General features: G+C 49.0%; 1 protein-coding gene across 4 annotated transcripts in view; it reads left to right on the forward strand.

Moving 5' to 3' along the window:
- Nucleotides 1–18,223, forward strand: part of LOC116946465 (CUB and sushi domain-containing protein 3-like) — a 692,643-nt gene that overhangs the window by 493,928 nt on the left and 180,492 nt on the right. For all 4 annotated transcript variants that reach the window (XM_032961364.2, XM_032961362.2, XM_032961363.2 and 1 more), the window contains exon 20: nucleotides 8,366–8,581. In XM_032961364.2, the coding sequence (XP_032817255.2) occupies nucleotides 8,366–8,581 (216 nt within the window). The remainder of the gene's footprint in view (nucleotides 1–8,365; nucleotides 8,582–18,223) is intronic.

The raw sequence follows: 18,223 nt of genomic DNA on the forward strand, positions 1-18,223 counted from the left end.
GGATTAATGGCCGCAATAGAAGATGACACGCGACATGCTGCTCCATTGAGGGAGGATTCAACGTTAATGTGAATCTGAGTGGCATCAGCGTAACAATTTAAACAAAGTCCAAGTTGGTGTGTGATATGGTCAATTGGGGCCAAATATGTGCAGAGCCAAAGTAGGCCAAGGGTTGAATCCTGGGGGATATCAAAAGGAACACAATATGTGTCTGAATTTATCCTTCCCAGGCTGACAAATTGTTTATCCTCAGGTAGGTAGGAAGTAGACCAGCGCAAAACACTTCCCGAAACCCCCATATAGCCTTCCAAATGCACGGGCAAAATACAATAATCAATAGTGTCAAAGGCAGCACTCAGGTCCAAAAGGACAATAATGCTAGGCCTGCCTGCATCAGCAGCAAATCATTGACAACCCCTAACCAGAGCCGTTTCCGTGAAATGTCCGCGGAGAAGCAAAATGTGCCCCGTGTATGGATCGGGCTTCTCTGCGGCATCTGCGCGGCCTTGGAGGTGCACGCAGGGGCCTGGGAAACGCTCGTCAAGGGCCGTTTAGCAAAGGTAATTAAGGAGGCAGGATATACAGAGAAACCTTGAACTGTTATGGGGGGGGGCCCGGGACGTTGGTGGGGGCTCGACCATGTGGGTCGGGGTGGACGGGGGGCTATGGAACGGGGGGGGCCGTCGTGGTTTCACGGCTTGCTGCTTCCACAATATCGGAATTGTCTCTCGAGCTGCAGATGTGAATTATTTACGCATAAAGGAGACGGTCACGACAATAAAATAGCAGGTGAAAATAACAAATGTGTTTATTCCGAGACTTTGAAGGTCAAACATAAAAGAAAGACAAGGAAAGATTTGTTTTCTTTCCTTCCAGTCTGTTATTAAAAGCATTGTGGCCGGGATGAAAGACCAACTAACCGTGTACTGAGTGCGATCAATGGACAATTCAAAATACAAAGAGATGTCTCTGGGCATCTGTTAAAGGACATGTAACAAGACGAGCCACGGCGGGGAGTGGGTGACGGAGGAGCGATTGTTGGGTTGGTCCTGTTCGGGGTAACAAATGAACACCCTTTACGAGCTTTAAATACGTAACGTCCGTGGGAAGGTAACAAAGTCCACATTTTAAAAGGTTTCATGCAGCAAATGAAATCGTCTCGGGCTATTTTGCGTGCGTATATTAATATATAACTAATAGAGCTATATGAGTGCAGAATTATATAAAATGGCAGAATAATTTAATGGACGCGAGAAGCAAAGTGGAGATTTGATGGACACACAGATTGCTCACTCTGCGATCTTTCCACTGCTGGACGAAGGCCTTCCCAAGCCGGTGCCATCTCCCGCGGTGTCGCGATGCGACAATCCACCCATCAATAAAATTTGCCACGATCTTAAGGAGCGCATTCAGAGGCACGGGGGGAATACATAAAGAGAGAGAGAGAGACTTTGGATTCTGACAAAAGTACGACACGGAGAGACTTTGGTGTGATGCGGCGAAAGAGGAGTGAGTGGATCCCGAGACGCCTGGAGCTGCAGCCACTGGGGGCCCTAGGCCAGTGGTTCTCAACCTTTGATGGCTACGGCTGTACCCCCACTACTTGTTGAATTTATATTCTTGATTCTTTCGGTAAAGTCACGTAGAAGAGAAACAATAAAATAATACAAATATAAAACAATAAAATTATCACGACGTTTCGACTGCAACACAAGCAATCATCATCAGGTGTGAAAATCACAACAAGAAAATTTGACATTTTTCAAATTTTTCAAATTTGCTTGTTGTGGTTTTCACACCTGATGATGATTGTTTGTGTTGCAGTCGAAACGTCGTGAGAATTTTATTGTTTTACATTTTTATTATTTTATTGTTTCCCTTCTACGTGACGTTACCGAAAGAACCAAGAATATGAATCCCTGCAGTCACGAAAGCTTTAAATCAAAATTTGTTGAATTTAGTTTCAGCCGAGTACCCCCCACCCCCTACTCTGACCCAACATGGTTCTGAGAAATGTATGAATAATGAACATCAATATTGTTCAACCAATTGTCCGTTTTGTGAGGTATCCTAAACACTTCTTACAACTGCAAGCGAATAAAAAATGTAATTTCACAGATGCTCAGCATGCGTAATGTAATTTGTTTGTGCTCGCTGGTTATTCTTGAAACCACATTGCTTACGATAAAAGAGTTTAGAAATGTCTTCTATATCATTCTCGGTTACCATGTGGATTTACATTTTGACATCGTTTATTTTATATTGGCGCATTCCTACATAATTCTTCATCAATGACTCTCACGTATGATATAATTTAACACGTTTATAAATCACCTCACGTACTCCCTGGGACATTGCCACGTGTACCCCAGGGGCCCACGTTACCCCCGGTTGAGAACCACTGCCCTAGAGTTGCTGCACCCAAGCCGAGTGCGTTATCATTCAACGTTCTGGGGTGGACGTCCTCTTGGATGAGTTCCCTCCTCCGTTGGCTACCACTTTGTGGTTCGTCCCGACCGCCAGAAGTTCCCTTTCCAGAACGTGTCCTGCTAAAGCTCGCTATGCTGTTTTTTAAAAAAAGTATTATATCATGTCTATAATTTGCACGTGCTCTCCAATTTAACATTTCCTCTTCCTCTCCCACTGTCATTCGAAGTGTGCACCTCTCCAACCTTCTTTTCCCACTTTTGAGCTTGTTCCATTGTCTGTGTTAATGTCCCCGGTTCTGAATCCATAATGCCAATACAAGGTTATACACACTCATGAGATACTTCCTCTCCTAACACCTTGCCACGTTGATATTCATGATTAGGTTTTCATTTCCAGAAGCACTCCAATCTGCTCTTCGTTTCGTCACCGTTATCCCCACTCGACCTTCAATAACTCTTCACCCTAGGTGGGTTTTGGAAAATGATAGCGCGGCAGAAGCGTGCTTATCGCTTCCCCCGCCGTGTTTTTTTGGTCCCGAGGAATGTTTGCTTTCTTCAATGGCCACTTGGAGCGTCGACGCAACTTTTTGAGTTTTTATCGTAAACAACAAACAAACCACGAGCCCCCCCCCCCTCACTACCCACGTGCGGCTCGCATCACCGGGTAATCCCAATTCACGGAAGACGGAACCCATGCGAAGGAAGGAGGGGGGGGTGAAAGATGGGGATAGGGGACTTCGGCAACGACGTTAACTTCCCGATCCCCGAACGTGATGCCGCCAAATGGGAAACTGGACGATGGTTAAAAAATTTGGGGAGTCGTGGCGTTGTGACAAAAAAAATTAATGCACGTGACTGTCCGCGATGCGTGCGTGGAGTGAGCACCCCTTAAGCTTTCACGCGGAAAGAGCCCGCACTCTTACCCTGGACAAATCCACGAATGAGCGAGATGAATCTATCGTGACATTTCCGACATTTAAAATGTAACAGAAGCACCGTTTTCCATATTTTGTTTACGCCGCCAATTTGCCACGCAGCGTTATGTGGCTGCAGCAGCAATTCGTGAAAAGTATTGGGAAAAAGTTGCAGTTTGTGTTGATCTTTGAGTCCTAATATAATTTCTGTCCGTCAGAAATCATAGAAAACGGAATGTGTTTCTTTTTTACAACTCCTGTTAGCCATTACAAAAGGAAAAACTTCATCCTGTCGGTTTGCATTTTTTTTTAATTTTGTGTGGATGCTCTGACAATGGGAAGAATCCGTACGAAGCAGGAGGGTTGGACTCGAATTGGCAGGGCCTCTCTAATAATGCAGGCCCTAAATGAGAACGATCTCACAGTCATGAAGAGTGATGCTGATGTTAATACTCAGTCTGCACTGAAGCACATTATGTTTAGAACAAAAACAAATCAATGCAGTGTATGTACAGTATTTAATCCTGATTCCATAGGAGCCACTGGCTTTGATGCCATTTTATCAGTTGTTTTTATTAATTATACTTGCTTATTGAATAAAGTGTCACCGAGTCTCAAGCCTCTTTTTTCGGGATCGTGCTAAGTTTCACAGTCGAAGTTGATGTTGCGATCTTTTCCCCAATGCCGTGTATTGTTACCGGTTAAGCAGGTCGTGGATCGAAACCACGAACTTCTGCAACAAATGGCAAAACACGCTGTCGCTGAACCATGTTATCCATCTATGCGTTTGTAATGTAGCACAGTGGAACTCCAAAAAAATCTGCGGTTGTAATAACTCCTAACATTTACGGCTAAAGATCACGGAATTTTTTCATTTTTTTAATTTCAGGTTGACTCCAAAAGTATCTGAAAATTTTATGAGTTAAAAGAAACAAAAAAATCCACATCGCAGCATGGGTTCACGGCACCTTCTGCGGGTGGCATGTACGTTGAAGTCACACACCGAGAGAGAGAGTGATTGGAACGTGGCTGCTGCATTCAAGCACGTACTTTGAACAGAGGTGCAACTTCACGTGGACGTGGAGACGCCTAAATAGAGATCCGGCAGATCACAGGGGCAGCGTGAACGCCACCTTTGCCGCGCACGTGCACCCCTGAGCAGCGGCTTCAAAGACACCCGTCCCGCACCGCTTGCAAACAAAATCATAATTTCCCTCGTGGTGTCTCGCGAATTCTGGGCAGAGATCGTTTCACGGCGCCCAAAAAAATCCGTGAATTTCGCGTGATGTGGGATTGCCACCGCGTGTGATGTGGGATTGTGACCGCGTGTGATGTGGGATTGCTACCGCGCTTGATGTGGGATTGTGACCGCGCTTGATGTGGGATTGTGACCGCTCGTGATGTGAGATTGCGACCGCGCGTGATGTGAGATTGTGACCGCGCGTGATGTGAGATTGTGACCGCTCGTGATGTGAGATTGCGACCGCGCGTGATGTAAGATTGTGACCGCGCGTGATGTGAGATTGTGACCGCTCGTGATGTGGGATTGCGACCGCACTTGATGTGAGATTGTGACCGCTCGTGATGTGGGATTGTGACCGCACTTGATGTGAGATTGTGACCGCTCGTGATGTGGGATTGCGACCGTGCTTGATGTGAGATTGTGACCGCTCGTGATGTGAGATTGCGACCGCGCTTGATGTGAGATTGCGACCGCACTTGATGTGGGATTGCGACCGCGCGTGATGTGAGATTGTGACCGCGCGTAATGTGAGATTGTGGCCGCGCGTGATGTGAGATTGTGACCGCGCGTGATGTGAGATTGTGACCGCGCGTGATGTAGGATTGCGACCGCGCTTGATGCGAGATTGTGACCGCGCGTGATGTGAGATTGTGACCGCGCGTGATGTGAGGTTGTGACCGCGCGTGATGTGGGATTGCGACCGCGCTTGATGTGAGATTGTGACCGTGCGTGATGTGAGATTGCGACCGCGCTTGATGTGGGATTGCGACCGTGCGTGATGTGAGATTGTGACCACGCGTGATGTGAGATTGTGACCGCGCGTGATGTGAGATTGTGACCGCGCGTGATGTGAGATTGTGACCGCGCGTGATGTGAGATTGTGACCGCGCGTGATGTGAGATTGCGACCGCGCTTGATGTGGGATTGCCACCGCGCGTGATGTGAGATTGTGACCGCGTGTGATGTGAGATTGTGACCGTGCGTGATGTGAGATTGTGACCGCGCGTGATGTGAGATTGTGACCGCGCGTGATGTGAGATTGTGACCGCGCGTGATGTGAGATTATGACCGCGCGTGATGTGAGATTGTGACCGCGCTTGATGTGAGATTGTGACCGCACGTGATGTGAGATTGTGACCGCGTGTGATGTGAGATTGCGACCGCGCTTGATGTGGGATTGCGACCGCACGTGATGTGAGATTGTGACCGCGCGTGATGTGAGATTGTGACCGCGCGTGATGTGAGATTGTGACCGCGCGTGATGTGAGATTGTGACCGCGCTTGATGTGGGATTGTGGCCGCGCTTGATGTGGGATTGCGACCGCACTTGATGTGAGATTGTGACCGCGTGTGATGTGAGATTGTGACCGCGCGTGATGTGAGATTGTGACCGTACTTGATGTGAGATTGTGACCGCGCGTGATGTGAGATTGTCACCACCCAGGGGGGGCTGGTGGGGTGGGGGCAGGGGGGGCAGGGGTGGTGCACTCGAGGTGGGGTGGTTTAGATATTACCACGGAACCATTGGGGGTGTTGGAAAGTTTAGGATTTACAAAAATTTGTGAGTTTCACTGTGCTTTATTTCGATTGCCTAGCATATTACTGCATTATAATTTATTAAAAAGGAAAATGATAGCGTATGGGAAACTTAAGTACGTGCACTACGTTAGTAATGGATTAAGTTGTATTATTTATTCTCCCTCAGCTTTGCAGTTCTAAAGGAACACAGATTAAGAAATGATGTATAGACTCTGTGGTATGCGCACTGTAATCGCGAGAGTCGTAAGCTGCACTGTTTTATCAGGCGTACCGTTTCGCCTTCATATTAAAAAAAAACTCAAATAGAAGCTCATTCGAGTAAACGTTTGCTTTTCTTGGCAAGTTTTAATGCAGTATATGAGTTCCTCTAAGCCGATTGCACGTAATTGTTCTGCCATCGTAGCCGAGTGGCCCCAGCAGCGCTTGGTACCGCCGTGGGCATGGCGTCCCTGCTGCCCCTGGTGACCAACCGGGCACCGCGCCGTGCAGCCCGCAAGGTCATGCTGACTCTCTCGGTGCACGGTCACTGGCACTTGACGACGATGTCGTCGTAACACATAAGGCGCGGCAGTGAAGGTTGAGCTGACGGCACAAGTCTCATGAATTATGGGCGACTGCACCGGCAAACCTGGGGGTTTGGGCTGTTTGCAAAAAATACCGTGTTCCTGTCAAGAATTGAGATATAAATTAAATCTCGCCAACAATTGATGCTTTTCCAATAAAGGTATACTTTCAGCAGGCTGTGCATTTTATTTGAGCTGCATTTCAAGGAGACATTGATGCAAGCAATATGTGTCCCAATTTTGGACACATGTAGGATGAGCAACAACAGGAACATTAAAAGTGTGTTGTTCGGAGCCATGGAAGGAACCGGGAAGAGAGGAAGACCTCACAGGGAATGGCTTGACGACGACGACATGAGAGATTGTGCCAGAAAGATGTGGCCTCTACTTGAGCATAATTTTAGCACAAGACAGAAGAAAGTGGAAATAAATGATGAAATGTGCAGTGGACACGTATGGGCTATCTGCCCATGGATTGTGATGATGATGGTGATGATTGATGCAATGTGATTTTGTAAGTATCCAGGCCAAATCCATTGAGATAACCTCCATTTTTAATCTCAAAGACAAAGGTGCAGCCCTGCAATTGCTCACTCACGACACTGCTTATGGAAGGACCTCCACTTTAGGGAGCTCTAGAGAGCCCCTCCAGTGGTTATTGTGCCCTACTCTTCTCCGCTGGCTAAATATCTTGGTAGAAGTGTGAATACCCCCACTTTACTCCACTACAAGAAAAATGTCGATCGACTTGCTGCAGTTGCCCATGTATAGCTGGTATGGAGGAGGTTGTGGCTTCAATCCTGACCCTGACGCCTGCTGTATATTTGGAGTTTGCACGTCTCTCTCTTCGTGGTCGCGTCTATTTTTCTCCGGGTCCTCCAGTTTTGCACTTCACACCTAGAATAAACGTCACGCGTTTAGAGTATTTCGCTGCTCCAAATTTCCATGTGATAAGCCGCTTCGTTGAGCCATCGTGTGTGACCAGGTCGCTTTTGAAAGAGAGCTATATAGCCAGTGGGCCTTACCTGGTCAAATAAAATAAAGATGATTAAAATGTGCATAATATATAACACTGCATTATGAATATTCGAGCTACGTTGCACTTTTCAGTTCTTAGTTTACTTTTATGTGCAGAAAATCATGCAGGAATTCCTCATGTCATCACATATGGTCGTAAGATGTCCAATGAACGATTGTTTGATCGTTTTGCTTTCTTTACCCAGTAAAGTCCCGTTGAGTCTCAAGTTTATTTTTCAGGACGGTCCTGCCAAGTTTCCGCAGTCAGGGGTAATGTTGCTATGCGTAATTCAAATTGAGTCATTTGCAGGTATTTCTTTTTTTGGCATTGGAATGTTTTGGCCAATACCGTTTACATTGTATGTTTTTTTGTTTTCATGGGAGAATCATAAAACGTATTTATCCTGGAGAAATCCGATGAGCTATGAAGCTCTTTTTTGTCACAGATGTCTGGTGGTGGTGGGTCATAAAGTTACAACAACAAAAAACCAGAGAACCCAGAAAAATTCCATGCAGAACAGTGGGATTACACACAGAGAGGTGCCCGAGTCGGGAATCGAACCCGGGTCCTTCTTGACGTGAGGCACAAGCGTTACCACTGCGCCACCACCACCGTGGCCACGCTGCCCATTCGATCTGTCGCGTCGCTCTCTCCGCCAGGGGTCAAGTTCACGTTCCACACGTTGCACCTGGAGAGCCAGCACGACTACCTGCTGGTGACGGAGAGTAGCAGCTTCGCGTCCCCCCTGGCACGGATCACGGGCGCCGCCCTCCCGCCGCCTCTCAGCGCCGGGACGCTCGGCAACTACCAGGCCCAGCTGCGCTTCGTCTCCGACTTCTCCATGTCTTACGAAGGCTTCAACATCACGTTCAGCGGTACGGTGCGCACGGGCCCGCAAGCGCTTCTCCCCCAGCCCTACTGGGTCTCACGGGGGGGGGGGGGGGGGCTGGGGGGTCGCTCCAGGGGCAGCCGCGATATCATGTTTTACGACATGACGATTGTGATATTGTTTTTTTTTTGGCTCAGCCATCGAACAAAGACGGTGGTCACTGCATCACGTGGTGCTTTCAGATGCGCTCCCGCGACCGTCTGGAACACTCTTCCTTCTGATATTAGGAAGCCACTGGAGCTATGCACTTTGAAATCACATAGATTGAAAACTCATTTCTTGACAAGTGCTTTTTGTGTTTAGTTTGTTGTCCTTCCCCCGCACCTCGATTCGCACAGTTGCCTATGTACGGCGGAAAAAAAGTTCAACATACATACATATATCATGCCGTAACTTTGCAATTGTGTGTCGCAATTTTATCCTGTTTTGTATCTTGCTGTAAAAGGGAATATAGGTAAACTGTTCTTAAACTGCACTTCACTCAACGTAAGCCTGCCATGATGAGCCTTATAGTAATTGCGATCTATAGTGCTTTTAATGCACATGCTGTCAGTTACACTAAACTAATTCAACAATGAACTGTTCTAGGAAGTTATTTATGTCATATAACTGCCATGCTGTCTGTAAGGTTCGAAAACATTTACATACATTTTAGAGATGATAGTTATTGATATACAACTTTAAATACTGAGTTATTCCAATGTTTTTCCAATAAATACAATTATATTCTACAGCAACGGCACCTCCGATTAGCACGGTTGGCTACGTACGGTACCAAAAAAATGCAACACACAAACACACATCTCGAGCTATCAAATTTTCAATTTAGATTAAAATTTCACTTCTTTAGAGCTGCTTTTTTGTGTTTAGTTTGTTGTCCTTCCCCCGCACCTCCGATTAGCCCGGTTGGCTGCGTAGGGTGAGAGAGAAGTTTAACATACATATGTATGAGTATGGGTATCTGTGGGTCTCTGTGGGTCTCTGTGGGTCTCTATGGTTCTATGAGTCTCTGGATCTCTGTAGGTCTCTGTGAGTCTCTTCCTTCTGATATTAGGAACCCAGTGGAGCTATGCACTTTTCAACCATCTAGATTGAAAACTAATTTCTTTAGAACTGCTTCTTGTGTCAAATTTGTTGTCCTTCCCCCGCACCTCCGATTGGCACGGTTGTCTATGTATAGTGCGAAAGAGGTTCAACATACATACGTACAACCATGATGTAATGCTGATTCGTTGAACAGATGATACCATGACTGCAGATCTTATCTCGTAGTACGGTCATATCATGGCAACCGTAACTTGTGTGTTAAAGGATCTCCATGGATATGATTGGAGCCTCCGTCACGCGGTTCCCTGGCGAGTGATGCATAACCTTGATACGGTAACCGTGGGGGATCGTGTGATACCGTAACTGCTATGTAATTGATGTACTTTGAGAGGTACTTAACGTTTTACAATCCCTCTTAATAACGCACACTTGGTTCTTTGCAAGAGTGGCCATGGACATTATTTCAATTTTTTTTTGGATCATTTACTAAATGCCCCGCGTAGAATAGACGTACAGCCTTCCGGTTTTTAAATATTATTCAGCTCAAGTGAAATAATCATACATTTTGGAGAAAAATAAAAAGCCCTTGATAGTTGTTTCCACAATAATTATTCATGGCAGGTGTGTATCGCTTACAAGGTTTCAAAGGGGCAAAGTTAGAGAGTGGTTTGAATAAAATGGTTATCCTTATTTTTAAATCACAACCATTATTACCCAGCACATTAATTTTACATTCCCACGGAGCATGATGGGCAACAGCAGAACTCCAATCTTGAGTAATTTCAATAAAAATAAAATGTAGTCCAACAGCCTCACGGCTTTCCATACCAATGTTAGCCAGGAGCATAAGCAGTCACTTAAGCCAGGAAGCTTTTGCCTGGTTTTGAACTTCTGGATCTCATTAGCAGTCCTGCTTGTTAAAAAAAACGCAGCCAGATTACAACACTTTAATGGCAAAAGCACGCAATATAAACGTTGGGATGCCATCAGATGCAAAGAAAGCAAAACCGTACACTTCATTGCAAGGTCCACGGGCCACTAGAGGCCCCTGGTGGCCTTTAGTGCGCCCCGGATGTGCGGCCCCCGGCAATACACAAAGAGTCAAAACACCCCCCCCCCCAACCATCATCATCATGCTGCCGTCAAACCCCCAATGGTTTCAAATGTGTGGCGGCCCTCACATTGATGATGTCTTAGTGGCGAAAGTGACCCCCCCCTCTAAAAATGTGTGAAGAACACTGCCATACACAAACTCGGTGAGTGTTTCTGTGGTGCATTATGGTCCAGAATCGCCTTGCTTATGTAGTGGGTTCTATTTAGACGCACTCTTGAGTATGGAGGCAACACGTTTTATTCACTAACACAACACAGGTAAGTCTACACTCACGGGATAACGACTAAGGGTGGTGACCACCCTGGATAGCTACATAACACTCACGGGAACACTATATAATCTGCCGGGCCAGCTTACATGTTGCCCAGCTCTCGATGACTTCTCTCACGCCCGAAGATCGAGGATCCAGGACTTGGCAGGCGGGCCCCATCTCTCTTCAGCAGCACTCCAACGACAGCGACCACGCCGGCTTCTCCGGCCCAGCTCCGCCCCTGGCCACACCCCATTCCAGATTCTTCTCGAGAGCTCTAGTACCTCATCACGTGTCCCTCTCACCTCATGCGGTCATGTGTCCTCCCGGGTTCACCCAAAGGCTACGTCCTGACGTGCTCTCTCTCTCACCATTTCCAGGGTCATGCCACTACAGCACCCCCTTCCACTGGGTATTGTGGCTGCCCTCTACATCACCCCCCGTTCATAATATACAGCCGTCTCGGGTGTCACTATCTGCAAAAAAAGATAAGAGTGTGCCTCCCAACAACAATAAAGAACAACCGAGGAGCGAACAACAATAAATAACCACAGTATGCACAATAATCACAGAGCCGAAAACAACAACAACAACAAAGCAAGGGAATTTCGATTTAAAGCTTTCGTGACTGCAAGGATTAATCTTCTTTGGTTCTTTCGGTAAAGTCACGTAGAATGAGAATAAAATAATAAATTGATAAAATTAAATAACACAATAATGTTCTCACGACGTTTCGGCCACAACACAAGTGGCCTTCATCAGGTGAAGGGACGAGACTGTCTGGAGGACAACACTGTCTGGAGGACAACGCTGTCCTCCAGACAGTCTCGTCCCTTCACCTGATGAAGGCCGCTTGTGTTGTGGCCGAAACGTCGTGAGAACATTATTGTGTTATTTTATTTTATCAATTTATTATTTTATTCTCATTCTACGCGACTTTACCGAAAGAACCAAAGAAGAAAAAAAAGCAAGGGAAATTTAGCAATATACAAGGCCTAGTTCACACCCCCTCCCACCTCCAACATGACCCTACGCCTGCGTGTGTGGCAACACCCACGAGCACATGAAGAAGCAGGTTCAGCCAATGAATCCCCTGACTCGTGAGTGTTGCAAAAGGTAGGCGGCGAAGGGGAACAACACGGTGGGAAAAAGTCATTTGAACCGGTTAGTCTTTGAACGAGTCCTCGTTGCCGGGTCCCCAAGCAAGGTTGGCATAAGCTCCTTGGAGGGCCCGGGGGAAAGTGAAGGATGGCCTAACGGGCGCGGCCTCTCCTGGAAATCACTGACGGCAGCAGGAGGACGAGTGGGCGACGTTTGCTCCCCTTTTGGTGGTCCGTCTGCGGCCGGCGCAACCGGCGATGGCAAGGGCATCAGGTGCTTTGATCCTGCGGGTGAAATCACAGAACTTCCCTGAGGCACAACCTCAGCGGATGCCCGCCCCAGCTCGTCGGACACACCAGACACTCGACCCTTGAAAAGTGGGGATGAAGGGACCGCGCGAGGCACAACAAATGGTTTGAGGCGCAACGGGTGTACGAACCAACGCCGACGACCGAACTGAATCTGCATACATTGTGGCCTGTTAGCTTGTATCACATCGACCGGGCCTCGCCATGGCTTGTATGACTTGGGGGACGGACCCACCGGTACCTGAGGTCAGTGCAACCAGGCTCTGTCCCCCAGGGTCCACTCCCCTGCACATGTAGCCCCTTAACCTCTCATTTGCCGATTGCCGTAAGGCTGAATTTTCTCTGGAAGCTTCCCGTGTTTCCGACACATGCTGGAGGTTAAGGCGCATGGAGTCAGGCATATTCCTGTTTGACTTAGACCGTCCCGTGTCAAGTTGAACATCAATCGGAGGATCCTGTTCCCTCTCGTACATAAAAAATGGCGAAAAGCCGTTGGAAGCGTGAGGTACCCATTTGATAGGCTTCGAGAACCCCTGAGACATGCAAGTCCCAATCACATTGTGACTCGTCAACCCGCTGACTCAACATAGACGTCAGGGTCCTTTTTAGCCATTCCACCATGCTGTCAGTCTGGGGGTGATAGGGCGATGTGCGAACCTTTTTGGTGGCCAACAGATCGCACATTTCCTTCAGTAATTTGGACGAAATATTTTTTGTCCTGATCCGTCAGGAGGTGTTCCGGAGCCCCCTTATCTAGTACATATCCATTAAAGAATGCCTCAGTAATAGCCGTAGCTGATTGGTTCAGAAGCGGCCAAGCCATTGGCCAGCGAGAAAAATGTTCAACCCCCACCAATAAGGGCCCAGGTCATCAAGTGCAACGAGTTCGTTTATGCGGGACACAGAGATCAATTGCAATGGCGGACAGCCCAATTTTGGAGGGGGTTTCCGACATGCGTATTGCACGCACCCCTTCAGCACGTTGTATATCGACATGCCAGGCCAGAAGAAATCGAGCTTAACGGTCGCAAGCGTTTCCTGCACGCCAAGGTGCATGAGCCGTTCATGCACCGCCCAGATGACTGCCCCTCAAGACAGTGGGTACCACAATATTGTAGCGACGCAACCCGCCGTCCCAGCGCATCAACAGACCCCCTTTCAGGATCACCGGGGCCACCCTGCGTTGGTCCACCCTTCAACAGCATTTGTGACCCATCACCTTAGCCTCAACAAGGAGGAATCCTCCGCCTGGAAGCGTCCACATTCTGCACGGGTCAATCCCAGGGTGGTATCACCCGCGTCCGACACAGCGGAACCATCAGGAGGTGGAGCGTCCATCGACGCCACGACAGGGGAAGGCAATCCCGCATCCGCCGGCTTACAGCGCCCCCCGCCAATGAGACATGCGCACCCGTTACCCGGTGGCAAGCACGACAAAGCATCAACATTCACGTGACGGAGACCCTTCCGATACGACACTTTAAACAAATTATCTTGAAGGACTTCCAGCCATCGAGAGAGATGGCCAGACGGCTGGTCAACACGCAGCGCGTATTGGAGGGCCGCATGGTCTGTGCGTACCTCGAAGCTCCGACCATAGAATTACGGGCGGTACTGCTGGATGAAAACCACAATAGCCAACAACTCCCGGCGTGTCACAGTAACATTTTTTGGCCGGCAACAACACTCTTCTTCCGTAGGCTGTGACGCTCTCCACACTCTCCACAACCTGGGACAAGACGGCGTCAATACTGGTGTTGCTGGCATCCGTGTCCAGAATGAAATGTAAGGAGAAATCAGGATATCGAAGGGGAAGTGCATTAACAAGACTGTCCGTTAGTGTGACAAAAGCGGCCTCCTCATCTGCCCCCTATCGAAACTTTTGCCCCTTGACCGTCAGAGCGTGAAGAGGTTTTGCAGTAGTGGCGAACCCGGGCCAGAAACGGCGATAGTAAGAGGCAAATCCGATCAAGCTACGTACGTCCCCCACCAACTTGGGTATGGGCCAAATGCGCACGCACGTCGTCTTTTCCGGATCCATCTCTATCCCCGACGCACTGACGATGTGTCCCAAATATTGCACCGATCGTTGGAGCAGGTGGCATTTCTGCGGCTTAAATGTTAAGTTTGCGTCCCGCATCTTTAGGAAAACTGCACGCAACCGTTGCAAATGCTCTTTGAACATACGGCCAAAATGATCACATCATCTAGGTAAATCAAACAGCAGTCCCACTGGAGTCCCGCCAACACCAGCTTCATAAGCCTCTGAAATGTAGCCGGCGTGGAGTAGAGCCCCATCGGAAGCCGGTTAAATTCAAACAAACCTTGCGGTGTCCGGAACGCGGTTTTAGGTTTCGAATTCTCATCCAACAGCAATTGCCAAAATCCCGACAACAGTCAAGGATAGAGAAAAACCGCGCCCCAGACAGAGCATCCAAGGAATCGTCCATACGCAGGAGTGGGTATGCATCAGCAACAGAGACCTTATTCAGTTTGCGAAAGTCAACGCAAAATCGCAGACTCCCGTTATGTTTCTTGACGAGCACTATGGGTGCACCCCACGGACTGTTCAACGGTGAAATAACATCAGCGGCCAACATTTCGTCTACCGCCTGACGGACATGGCCCTTTTCTTTAGGACTTAATCTGTAAGGGTTTTATCAGATGGGGTCGGTATCTCCTGTATCGATGTGGTGGCGTAGGAGAATCGTGCGACCAATGTCGTATTTCCCCTTACTAAAAACGTCAGAAAATTCCCACAAGAGTGAGCGCAATTCGGTTCTCTGAGCATCTGATAAATTGGGGTTTTCAGAAAGTGAGTGTCTATCCACCTCTTATCGCCCGGCGCACCCTGCTCTGAAGTGAACGTGACCCCAACCTCACCAAAAATATTGTCAACACAGTCCCTGCTTGTATAACGGACGTGACCAACCTGATCATGGGACACCAAGGTCTGGGCCCCCGCTAGTGTTAACTCCCAACTCGCTTTATTTTAGGGTCCCAGTAGGATCCCTTCGGCGGCTGCCCCGCGATCAAGTTGCTTCCGTAGTCGCAGGGGCAGCAGCATTTGCGTTTGAGGCAGGATTTTGACAGTCTTACTCGTCACAGCCTGGACTGTGGCGTTAGCTGTACGCAATCGAGTTGGGGAAGAAGGAAAAGGCAATCGGCGGCCCGATGGAAACTCGATGCAGCCCTGATCTATCAGGATTTTCAAGGGCATTTTTCCTAAGAAATCGGTGCCCAGTAGACAGGGCATGGCCAAGGATTTCAAAACTAGCACCAGCCCGGTCAACTGGATGTCACTGATACATACTGTCGCGGTAATTTGACCGATGATCCCTAGGGATCCCCTGTTCGCGGCAAAACACGGAACGGCGACAGGTTGATTAATTCAAGAGTATATGGGCAAAATATAAAAAATCAACTCCAAGATAATAGTAGCGGATGTTCAGGTGTCGATGAGCACTCTATCTTCCATCCCTTGTACTGTCCCTACAATGGCCAATGAGCCCGCCGCCGCGGCGACAACCCGATGTACCAACTCCGACCATTGATGAGGCTGATGCGGCCAAGTATTACAAGGAAATCCGGGATGACCAAGCTCTCTGACCCGATCCGAGCCTACACTACACGAACCCGCACCGACGTGTGAACTAGATTAATTAGGTGGTAGCAAGGGTCAAGTGTGTGGTGCATCGCGACTTGCCTGGTGGCCCGGTAGAAATGAGGATGTCCGGGTGGAGGACGACGGTGGTCCAGGGAGTCCTCGCACAGCGCAGCATCCCTTCGCGATGTGCCCCGGCAGACCGCAGTCGAAGCAGACGACGGGACTGCTCCTCGGGCGAGAGAAGGTCCCTCTCCGCTGGTCTCGCCCTCCTCGTCACCCAGTGTCCATCGGTTGTCGTTACTTAACGCGCATATTTACGAATCTTCCACATCTTCGGGTGCATCTGGAGCAATGGAAGAACCGGTGCACGCCACCACCCCCGCTCGGAGGCAACGTGCGATGTAAAGAGAAGATAAATGTACATCCTCCGTAGCTGGCAGGACCACATGAAGTTCCTGAGCCAGTGTCGGTAAGCACTCCAGCACTAGTGAGTCTAAACCGTCCTGTTCCATTTTTAGAAATGCCACCTGTGTCAATGGTAGCAAAGTTCTGCGGAACACGAGAGGTGTCTCGGATTCCCCTCGAGTCCGCGCGGCAAATTTCTGACGAATGTTGGATGGTGGATCAAAAATCGCTGCCATCTGCATGAAGGACCGCGGCAACGTGTCCCTGTCGGTGGTTGGGATGGCGTAGAACGTGGTCAAGGCGTCGTCATCTAGTGCGGTGGGGAGCGCACGGAGCGCCTCCACCTCCGTCCAATCCGCCAACTCACAGTTCGTCGTGAAGCGCCTCCTGAACGCTTCCCAGTTGCCACCTGGCGCCGTAAATTCTTTGACGAATGGAAGTCGTCGCCGGAGAGGTGGAACCACAATCGTCGCCGGTTGTGGAGATTCGAAGATGGTGGGAAGATCTCCCCGTCTGACCGCCAAGATGGCAGTGGTGCACGCGGACCGCTTGTCTGAAGATTGCCGCGCGCGGGAAATGGTGGCTGCGGCGTCGACTCCTCTCAACTTTGGCGCTCTGGTCCCTGGCGGCGGCTCCTCGTGGTCCAGCTCAGAGACCAACACCGCCGCGGCAGCCAGAAACTCACTGTCGGGAACACTATATAATCTGCCGAGCCACCTAACACGTTGCCCAGCTCTCAACGACCACTCTCACGCCCGAAGACCGAGGATCCAGGACTTGGCGGGCGGGCTCATCTTTCTTCAACAGCACTCCAACGACGAAGACCACGCCGTCTTCTCCGCCCCGGATATAAACCGGGGCGTGGCCAGGGGCTCGGTCCCTGGTCACGCCCCATTCCAGATTCTTCTCGAGGGCTCTATACCTCATCACGTGTCCCTCTCACCCCCCTTTGGGGGTAGCCCCTTCCACCTCGTCCGGTCACGTGTCCTCCTGAGTTCACCCAAAGGCCACGTCCTCATGCGCTCTCTCTCTCACCGTTGCCAGGGCTGCCCTCTAGTGACGTCTTCTATGTCACTACACTTAAACAAATGCTGCTTAGATAGCACTGACTGGCTGGTGCAGAAAGTCAATTGGCTGGTGGACTAAACAACGCTATCAATGTGTGGAGACACAGAACGAAGTTCTGCTTGCGTTTGCCTCTTTTAAGTTACTCCTAAGGAGGACACCGATCCTCTTGGGGTTTCAATGAAAACGTGAACATGTGGGTCTCACTTTGATAATGAAAGAGAGGCGCCATGTAAGCCCCTTGTGTAGGTTATTTTATTTTAAACAGCTCTTTCCACATCACACGTGTGCGAATGTTGACGGAGAGAGGGGGGGGGCGTTCGAGCTTTTTGCGTTTGGACTCTCAGAGAACCACCTGCTCGTGCAACATCGTAACAATCGCTCCTTCTGACAGCCTCATTTAAAACTCCCGGCGGTGAAGTATCCGGCCCTTGGGCCACTTGAGCCACGCACAGAAATCTCCCCAACGTAGCGCCTTAAATAGAATGAATACACCCGGTGTGCATATCCCACCATGTGCTAATCTCTCAATGCCACTGATCCATATAGGCCCTCTGAGTTTCTCTTCATAAATAACATTACACGCTCTGTGGACGTCCAACCAACCGTAAGCCACACGATCCGCCGAGCACTCTGAGACCACAGTGAGACACTCTCAGTCTCCTGTGCTCTCCCCCGCACACTCGATTCCCTCTCAACCTGCATCGATGCATTTTGTATTGTGTTGTAGA

This window comes from Petromyzon marinus, chromosome 27 (assembly GCF_048934315.1).
Source record: "Petromyzon marinus isolate PM22_M1 ecotype Great Lakes invasive population chromosome 27, UKy_Petmar_22M1.pri1.0, whole genome shotgun sequence".
In the NCBI taxonomy this organism is placed as follows: domain Eukaryota; kingdom Metazoa; phylum Chordata; class Hyperoartia; order Petromyzontiformes; family Petromyzontidae; genus Petromyzon; species Petromyzon marinus.